Genomic DNA, 10,492 nt, shown 5'->3' with positions numbered 1-10,492 from the left:
GGCAGATTGCGTTTGGATTTCCCTCTTTCAGATGACTGAGATTGCCCCCCTTGAATCGTTCCGTGTCAAGGCCAGTTGTACTGGCCGCGTATTCAAGATGTCAAAAGCCATCGGTAGAGTTCTTATGAACCACATTCGTTCGTTCCTTGAAAAGTCAGAGGTACATAATAATGTGCTATTGCAGATAAGCTCACAGCGAGCCGCATTCAAATTACAAACTGACGACTGCATTGTGAAAAAGGGAAACTGGATCACACGGGTTCACAATGGCTCAGGGGTAAGATAAACCACGCAAAAATAAATTTGAAAATTGCTCGCTCTTTACGTAGGGCACCTAGGATGTTCCTGTTTGGTGAGCGTTCAAATGGAAGGGTGATTGTACTGTGTGTAAAAGTCTGACAGTATCTGTGATGGTTTACGGGAGGCTTACTGTGCCATAAAGAAAGCTCTGTACCATACACACAATGTACAAGGGTTGTTTGTTTTAGTTTCAAGATACATTCCCCAAACTCGTGTTTAGCAGCTTCAAAGTCACATCTAAGTATCCGAAAATATGTTCGATAATTTCCATAATGTCCATGTGCACCCTGTTTCTGTTTGTAATTATCACTAAGGCCAAAACAAACAAAAATGTTGGTTTGAGGTTACCCGACCGACCCTAAAGGTTTTTTGTTCATTTCTCAAAAAACTTTTGGCTGATTTTGCGAACCATACCAAGACTAAGGAAAGGAACCTTTAAAATCGATTTTTTAAAATTTTATTTAAAAAAAGAAGAAAAAAAGTCGACCCTAACCCTAACCCTATCTTTTTTGGTCACGTTGCCCTAAACCAACATACATTTTGTTTGGCCTAATGACTATGCAGACATTGTCACTTTCAAGTCGTTTCCAAAGTACTGCGAAGTCAGTGTTGATGGGCATAAAGATGTCTCGTACAATTGACACTTGACAACTTGCAGCTCTACCCAGAGACATAGGTCACTGGCGTCCCTCTCTTCAGCTTCAAATAGGGGTGCACATTTTCTGCGACAGTTCTGAAACGAAGGGGGCAAAAATATACTGGTACAGTGAAACCTTCTAAGGGAGGCAGGTTCCCTGTTCAGTGTAAAAGGTATCACCTTTTGAAAAGCTGTTCTTTCTTTGTTCATTTGACATCTTAATCTGGAAAGTCCTAGGGGAGGTCATTTTCTCTATGGTAGGGTAACAACATTTTGTTTGAAAAGCAGCAGTACCTTCCCTTTGACTCGTTCGTTTACAATGTTGGTAGCAATAACAAAAAGTAAAAGTGTGAAAAGCGATATCAAAACATTTAGTCACTGTTAATCTGAAACTAAAAGATAAGTCACTTAAAACCCGGGTCAGTCATCCAGAGTAGTTACTGTGAAAGGTTTGGCTAACCTAAAACAAGACAGGTCCAGCCAGCTCGAACCAAATTTGCACGAACCTATTTTCTTTCATTTTGTGTACATTTTTAGAATGGAAAAATTCGATGCAATTTTTTGGTGAATCTGTTAATGCAATTTCCATCCGAATTTTAATGAATACATTTTTTTAATACATTTTAAGCATCAAAGCTGAAGTGTAATCCCGTAGTCTTGACAGGGTCAAAGGAATATGACACACAAATCATGGGATTTTATTGACAAATGCAGTCAACATAATTTGGCCTCAACTCTTCTTTTTTTTAATAAATGGCAGATATGACGTCATGAAAGACATTTTTCTTAAAAAGAAGGGGGGGGGGGGGGTCGTATTATCTGGAAACATTCACATGTAAAGTTTAAGTTTCAGACATCAGTAGTCTGTCTCATTGTTTTCTGGGAAATGCTCTACATACACACACAACACTCACACACACACACTCACACACACACACACACACACACACACACTATCACCCTTGTCTCCATTTCCAGTCCAGCTGCAATGCATTTTGTCAAAATTTGTCCCGGGATTTGTAAAAAGAACACTACACAACAGAAGGCTTTCAGCAAGCCAGAATACAGAAAGAGCAGAGAATTCGTCACCTGCGTAGTCGATTTTGCCATCTTGGTTGACGTCAAGCTCACCGATGATTCTCTGGAACTGCTCGTCAGAAATAGGCTCCTCCCCTTTCTCCGCCAGGGCCAATCGCAGCTCTTCATAGTCGACGAAGCCGCTTCCGTCACGGTCCAGCTGCTTGAAGGCATCTCTGACAACCATCTCCTGGTACTCCAGCGCACCGTAACGGTCACGCATCATGGACGCGAATTCCTTGAAGTCAATCTGCCCGTTCCCTGAGGATGAAATGTAAATTTAGTAAATGATTGGTCTTACTCAAAATAACTTATATTAAACAATTCCGTGAATTATGATTAAGTAATTAGGACACGAGGTCAAGCAGAAGCTAATATAACGTGACCCAAATGAAAACAGTGATAACATTTGTTTGAATAGAAACAGAAATGCAGAGTAGCGAAAGTGAGCAAAGGCGAAGGGTGTTCATTTAACTCAACATGAGAAATACGACTTTTTTTCTTGGTTTTTATACGGACAGTACAGTCTTTGAGTCTTGAGTTGAGACTCCCTCCCTTTTATAACCCGAGTGCCAAGTCTAAGATTTTTGGAGATCTTAAAATGATAGAAAGTGACTGAATAAGCCGCTGTAATTACTGTCGTTGTCGACCGTGTTGACCATCTGCTCGGCCTCTTTCCGTGTCGGGTTGTAGCCCAGCACCTGGGCCGCCTGCCTCAGTTCTGCTGTGGAGATCATCCCGTTACCATTGGCGTCCAGCATACGGAACGCTCTCTTCACCTCTGGGAAACAACAGTATAGTATGGTATGATGTAGTATAGTTTGGTATAGGGCCGCCTGTTTCAGCTCACCCGTGAAGATCATACCGTTTCCATTGGCGTCCAGCATACGGTACGCTCTCTTCACCTCTGGGAAACAACAGTATAGTATAGTATGATGTAGTATAGTTTGGTATAGGGCCGCCTGTTTCAGCTCACCCGTGAAGATCATACCGTTTCCATTGGCGCCCAGCATACGGAACGCTCTCCTTACCTCTGGGAAACAACAGTATGGTATGGTGTAGTATAGTATAGTGTGGTGTGGTATGCTATAGTATAGTTTGGTATAGTATATTATGGTATAGTATGAGCGGGCCGCATCTCAGCTCTCCCGTGGAGATCATCCCGTTTCCATTGGCGTCCAGCATACGGAATGCTCTCTGCACCTCTGGGAAACAACAGTATAGTATAGTGTAGTGTAGTATACATAGTATAGTGTGGTGTGGTATGCTGTAGTATAGTTTGGTATAGTATATTATGGTATAGTCGCTTTGTTGCAGCACTGTTTGTGTGTGTGTAAATAGTACCGTTGACACGTTTTTATATAGAAGCCTACTGTGGTTCTTGTGCTTAGGCTGTGTATTGGACTGTCATTGTATGCCTGCATTATTAGTTGTCAGTAATTATTACATGTGCTGATTGTTCTCTTTGCTTGCGCGCGTATAGTATGTTGGTTATGTTTGGTCATAGTATGTTTGTTTATGTTTGGTCGTTATCTTGCCTGTGCGTGTATTGTATGTTTGGTCGCTTTCTTTGCCTGTGCATGTATAGTTTGTTGGTTATGTTTGGTCGGTTTCTTTGCCTGTGCGTGTATAGTATGCTTGTCGATGTATGTATTGTAAAGCGCTAAGAGTAGACATTTTTCTAGAATAGCGCTATAAAAGTTTGCATTATTATTATTATTATTATTATTATAGTATGAGCGGGCCGCATCTCAGCTCTCCCGTGGAGATCATCCCGTTTCCATTGGCGTCCAGCATACGGAATGCTCTCCGCACCTCGGGGAAACAACAGTATAGCATAGTAGAGCAGAGTATAATAATTATAGTATAGTATAGTATTATCGGGCACATCTCTCAGCTCTCCCGTAGAGATCATCCCGTTACCATTGCCGGGCGTCCAGCATAGGTAAAGCTCGCCGCACCTCTGGGAAACACAACAGTATAGTAGAGTAAACTATAGTATAGTACAGTTGAACCTGTTTTTTACCACCAGCCAATGGACCGACCAGCCAATGTCGTGATAGGCAGGTGGTCGCAATACAAAGGGAATTATATAGAATGCAAATTTGTCCGTTGGGATCTTTCGGCGTGGTCGTTGTGAGCAGGCGGTCGCCTTGGAGAGGTGGCCGCAGGGGCAGGTACGACTGTACAGTAAAGCATATTAAATTTTAGTATGTAAAGATCGAGCCGTTACCATTGGCAACCACTGATCATCCGGATTGAGAGCTCTCCAACCCTCTGGGAGGGGGGGGGGGGGGGGGGGGGGGGAAGGCCAGCATTGCATAAAACAATGAAATCTCACGGATCCCCAATGTCACGGTTTAAAACAAATCAAAAAGGCAAGAACGGTAGTGTATGGAATGTTGAATCATTGACAATAACTGGAACTTCGGTATATCGATCTTTAAATGGGATCATTGTTCACGTTGCTTCCTTTGAAGCATGTCCGTAGTTGGCAACCGCTGCAACTCAGGATGTTCAATCTCCATGTCTTCATTTTCCTTTCCAGTTGCTATCTTTGAAGGAGCGAATACAATACAATATAATACAATACAATACAAAACAATACCATACAATACAATACAATACAGTACAGTACAGTACAATATAATACAATACATGTATAATACAACTCAGACTGAATACTTTTGTTATAATCTCAGCCTGAGAAAAAAAACACATTTTGGCTGACCATTTTACTCAATCAGTATATAACACATTAAAAAAATCAATATAAGCAATTAACTCTATCACAAACAAACATACGCACACCGTCACGAACACTCTCTTACACACACAAACACAAACGCACACGCGTGCGCGAACACACAGACACAGACACACACACACACACACACACACACACACACACACACACACACACACACACACACACATACACATGTAAACATGTTGTAGTGTTTCGTTTTAGTTCATATTCATGCGCAAGTGAGGAATCTCGCCGCATCAACATTTGGTTAGTTCCGCTATCGGTCTGTGAATGAACGTAAAGACCTTCAGACTCATCAAATCTTAATTAGACAATTACAGCGGTACTTACTCTGCATCTGCTCCTCTGTCAGCCCCAGATCGTTCACCTGAAAATAAAAACACAGACTGAACTTAGTTTCTGCTCGTTCAATGGCTTTTCTTTTCTTTCTTTCTTTATTTGGTGTTTAACGTCGTTTTCAACCACGAAGGTTATATCGCGACGGGGAAAGGGGGGAGATGGGATAGAGCCACTTGTCAATTGTTTCTTGTTCACACTTGAAAAGCACTAATCAAAAATTTGCTCCAGGGGCTTGCAACGTAGTATTTCTTCTTCTTCTTCTTCTTCTTCTTCTTCTTCTTCTTCTTCTTCTTCTTCTGCGTTCGTGGGCTGAAACTCCCACGTACACTCGTGTTTTTTGCACGAGTGGAATTTTACGTGTATGACCGTTTTTTTACCCCGCCATTTAGGCAGCCATTCGCCGTTTTCGGAGGAAGCATGCTGGGTATTTTCGTGTTTCTATAACCCACCGAACTCTGACATGGATTACAGGATCTTTTTTGTGCGCACTTGGGCTTGTGCTTGCGTGTACACACGGGGGGTGTTCGGACACCGAGGAGAGTCTGCACACAAAGTTGACTCTGAGAAATAAATCTCTCGCCGAACGTGGGGGGACGAACTGACGCTGACAGCGGCCAACTGGATACAAATCCAGCGCGCTACCGACTGAGCTACATCCCCGCCCTGTCCACTATCCAAATCGCTCAGTTTTCTTCGGCGTGGGGGCATGTTGCTACTGTGCATAATTGTGTCAGCGTGTCAACCTTTAAACACAAGCTGGTGAGCGATGTTCATAGCCAGGACCCTGTTGTAGCACGTGCATCACAACCTTTTGCCCTGGCATGCGTTCCGCAAATTTCATGGGGCTAAAAGAAACCCACCCTTTTTCTTCCAAAATGCAGAAGCTTTTGAGAAGTCCCACAAAGAGAAATAACTCTGCCTGCCAAACAAAATTCTAGGTCAAGACTCATTGTTCATTTGTTAATTCAAACACATTAATCTTTTAATTATTATGTTGATGTTTAATTTTTTGGCAATTTTTTTATAATTAGATCCGTTTTTTCAACCGATCCGTAACTTTTTTTGAAGAGTGTACTTCCTTTACATTTATTCTGGCCACAATTTTATCAATTTCAGTAAGGATGTTCATGTCATCATTTCATCTGTCTGTCTGTCTGCCTGTCTCAGCCTGTCTCTCCGTCGTTCCGTCCGTCTTGTTTTTCTGTCCGCTGGCTGTCAGTCTGTTTGTGTGTCTGATTGTGTTTGTTTGTGTGTCTGTGTTATTTGTTAAAACTATGGACAAAAAATCATTGCGATAAAACGCCGCATTATCCAAGATTTCAAAAATAATTCTCTATGAGATGGTGCTGTGAATAAATTACGTCACATTTCATAATACACAACCTTGCGGAATTAAATCTCCCATCAACAAAGGCTGTCAAATAGATTTCTACAAAATCAAACAAAAAGAAAATTTAGATTTTTAAAAGCATACCTCTTTCATAATTTGACGGATCGTAAAACACACCGCCCATGCAAACACGCCACCCAAATAGCAAAGACACCACCCAAATGGCAAAGACACCACCCAAATGGCAAAGACACCACCCAAATGGCAAACACGCCACCCAAATAGCAAAGACACGATTTGTACAAAGAGCAAACCAATAAACAGATTGTTGAACGTGACATCTGTTCAATTTAGTCGTCCATGAGCCAAGATTCTTATAAATTACATTTCAACTAAATGAAAATCAAAGAAACATTTGACTTTAAAAATCTGACCTCTTCCATGCTTTTCGTCTTGTACGACATGCGACCAATACGCATTTCGAGAGAAAAGAATGCCAACATTTGATTTTTAGAAATCTAACCTCATCCATGTTTTGACGAATTTATTTGATCATCCTCAAACAAATTCACAACCAAAACTTCACCAACAAGATTTGATTTTTGAAATCTTACCTCTTCCATGGTTCGACGAATTTGATTGATTTTCCTCACAAAAATTCACAACCAAACCTTCACCAACAAGATTTGATTTTTGAAATCTTACCTCTTCCATGGTTTGACGAATTTGATTGATTTTCCTCACAAAAATTCACAACCAAAACTTCACCAACAAGATTTGATTTTTGAAATCTTACCTCTTCCATGGTTTGACGAATTTGATTGATTTTCCTCACAAAAATTCACAACCAAAACTTCACCAACAAGATTTGATTTTTGAAATCTTACCTCTTCCATGGTTTGACGAATTTGATTGATTTTCCTCACAAAAATTCACAACCAAAACTTCACCAACAAGATTTGATTTTTGAAATCTTACCTCTTCCATGGTTTGACGAATTTGATTGATTTTCCTCACAAAAATTCACAACCAAAACTTCACCAACAAGATTTGATTTTTGAAATCTTACCTCTTCCATGGTTTGACGAATTTGATTGATTTTCCTCACAAAAATTCACAACCAAAACTTCACCAACAAGATTTGATTTTTGAAATCTTACCTCTTCCATGGTTTGACGAATTTGATTGATTTTCCTCACAAAAATTCACAACCAAAACTTCACCAACAAGATTTGATTTTTGAAATCTTACCTCTTCCATGGTTTGACGAATTTGATTGATTTTCCTCACAAAAATTCACAACCAAAACTTCACCAACAAGATTTGATTTTTGAAATCTTACCTCTTCCATGGTTTGACGAATTTGATTGATTTTCCTCACAAAAATTCACAACCAAAACTTCACCAACAAGATTTGATTTTTGAAATCTTACCTCTTCCATGGTTTGACGAATTTGATTGATTTTCCTCACAAAAATTCAATACCAAAACTTCACCAACAAGATTTGATTTTTGAAATCTTACCTCTTCCATGGTTTGACGAATTTGATTGATTTTCCTCACAAAAATTCACAACCAAAACTTCACCAACAAGATTTGATTTTTGAAATCTTACCTCTTCCATGGTTTGACGAATTTGATTGATTTTCATCTCAAAAATTCACAACCTAAACTTCACCAACAAGATTTGATTTTTGAAATCTTACCTCTTCCATGGTTTGACGAATTTGATTGATTTTCATCACAAAAACTCACAACCAAAACTTTACCAACAAGATTTGATTTTTGAAATCTTACCTCTTCCATGGTTTGACGAATTTGATTGATTTTCCTCACAAAAATTCACAACCAAAACTTCACCAACAAGATTTCATTTTGGAAATCTTACCCCTGCCATGATATGCTAAATTGACTTTCCTCGCGAAAATTCACAACCAAAACTTCGCCAACAAGATTTGATTTTTAGAAATCTTACCTGTGCCATGTTTTAACGAATTGATTTCCTCACAAAAAAATCCACAACCAGAACTTCGATCCTTGGGGAGGAAAAAAATCCGTTAAGCCGTTTTCAGTTTCTTCCACTGCTCCGGTAATCAGCGTAATGCTTGAGTGAAGCCAGTGTCTTCGGTACAGTCTAGTTGTGGCGGAAGACTGTGTGTCACCGCGGTAGTCGTCACAGCGCTGCAGCGACCATTGTTGTCGCATATTGTTGGTGCTGTAGGGGGCAATGCCAGAGCGGGATGTGTACAGAGCCTCGTTGTTCACACAGCTTGGTGCCGGAGAGAAATATACTGAGCGTCAAAAGAAACACTGACGAACCAGTCTATGAAGGTCCTTGTTGAAATTTGAACATACGGAATGAGAGGAACGGGGGTGAGAGGAGTTGGGAAGAAAGGTGGGGGGGGGGTGGGGGGGGGGGGGGGGGTAGCAGTACTCAAGCTAGGGGTTCTATCACCCCAAAAGGGCGAACAAGTCTGTGAAGGTCCTTGTTGAAAGTTTGAACATACGGAATTAGAGGGACGGGGGTGAGAGGAGTTGGGAAGGAAGGGGAGGGGGGAGGGGGGGGGGGGTAGCAGTACTCAAGCTAGGTGTTCTATCACCCCAAAGGGAGGGGGGGAGGGGGAGTTAAATAATACTCAAGACAGGTGTTCTATGATCCCACAGACAAGGCGAATACATTATCACGCACACACAAAAAGGAGATACAAATTCTCGAAAATCTGGTCATTTTATCACGGCATAGATCTATGATCACGGCAAACAGTCGGAGTAAGACAGTCTAACATAGCAACAGCTTTACACTGATATTAAAAAGAAACGGTCAGATATGCCCCAACACCAACAGCACTGACCAGTCGACGATTTCTTTTCTTACCAGTCTTGCAACATAAAACCGGTCAAACACCGGACATTTCCGACCAAAAAAAAGAACTACGCCGAATATTTCCACCATAAGACAAATTTCTGCATGTTCCACATTCAGAAAATATCAAAGTTGCATTGAATTGTATTGAATAAAAAAAAAACGGCACTGAAACCAACTATTTACAACATACAACCGGTAACACATCGGATATTTACAACAAACAACCGGTAAAACACCGGATATTGCACCAGCGAACGCGAACGATGGCCAAGGAAGATTTGAAATCAATGAACAAAATAAAACAGTGTCGTCAACGCGACCGTGCCTCCAATCAGTCTGAAAGACAGCGGGTGTGTGTGTGTGTGTGTGTGTGTGTGTGTGTGTGTGTGTGTGTGTGTGTGTGTGTGTGTGGGGGGGAGTGTGTGGGGGGAGTGCGTGCGTGTGTGTGCGGTGTATGAGTGTGTGCGCCGCGCGAGTGCGTGTGTGAGTGCGTTCGTGCGTGCGTGTGTGTGTGTGTGTGTGCGTTATCTGCGCGCAGGCCCTTACCTCTCCTTTTCAAGTTTAAATAAAACACAACGAAAACTGAGCTGAAAACATAACGACATCAGAAACAAAGAGAAAATGAGAATAAAAGCCACATCAAGAGGATAGCACTTAGCTTTATTTGAGTGATGGGAAGTTTGAAGTACAAGACATGAAAACACAATTGCACTGACAAGATAGCAACAACAGAGTGAAATACAGAGAGAAGAGTGAGGAAGGGGGGGGGGGGGGGGAGAGAGAAAGACAGAGAGAGAAAGACAGAGACACAAACAGTAATGCGAGGTGTGGGGTGGGGGAGACAGACAGACAGACAGAGAGACAGACAGACAGAGAGACAGACAGACAGAGAGACAGGCACAAAAACAAAGACAGAGAACGGCATTGATACGAGGAGGAGAAAGCAACCCCGATCGTTTGCTTTCACAGTTTTATAGGGAAATCCTTCAACAAGGTGACATGTTTCTCTCAACAACAACACACTATATTGGTGGTGGTTAAGACAGAGAGCGGTGAAGGGAGCACAATTCATTACACCAGTAAAACGTTTCTTCGACTGACATATCACAAAAGTGTCAAAAACCTCTACATTTAAAAACAAGCATCCCCCTCCTGTACACAACCTACACACAC

General features: G+C 41.3%; 1 protein-coding gene across 1 annotated transcript; it reads right to left on the bottom strand.

Moving 5' to 3' along the window:
• Nucleotides 1–359: 359 nt before the first annotated feature.
• LOC138980497 (uncharacterized) lies at nucleotides 360–8,701 on the bottom strand. Its single transcript, XM_070353374.1, has 5 exons — nucleotides 8,429–8,701; nucleotides 5,115–5,151; nucleotides 2,652–2,795; nucleotides 2,027–2,275; nucleotides 360–1,033 (listed from the first exon to the last, which is right to left on the bottom strand). Exons 1-5 carry the CDS (start codon nucleotides 8,435–8,437, stop codon nucleotides 1,002–1,004), a joined length of 471 nt encoding a protein of 156 aa, XP_070209475.1. The 5' UTR covers nucleotides 8,438–8,701; the 3' UTR covers nucleotides 360–1,001.
• Nucleotides 8,702–10,492: the final 1,791 nt, after the last annotated feature.

This window comes from Littorina saxatilis, linkage group LG11, assembly GCF_037325665.1.
Source record: "Littorina saxatilis isolate snail1 linkage group LG11, US_GU_Lsax_2.0, whole genome shotgun sequence".
In the NCBI taxonomy this organism is placed as follows: Eukaryota; Metazoa; Mollusca; class Gastropoda; order Littorinimorpha; family Littorinidae; genus Littorina; species Littorina saxatilis.
This window is presented reverse-complemented; position numbering and strand designations above follow the sequence as displayed.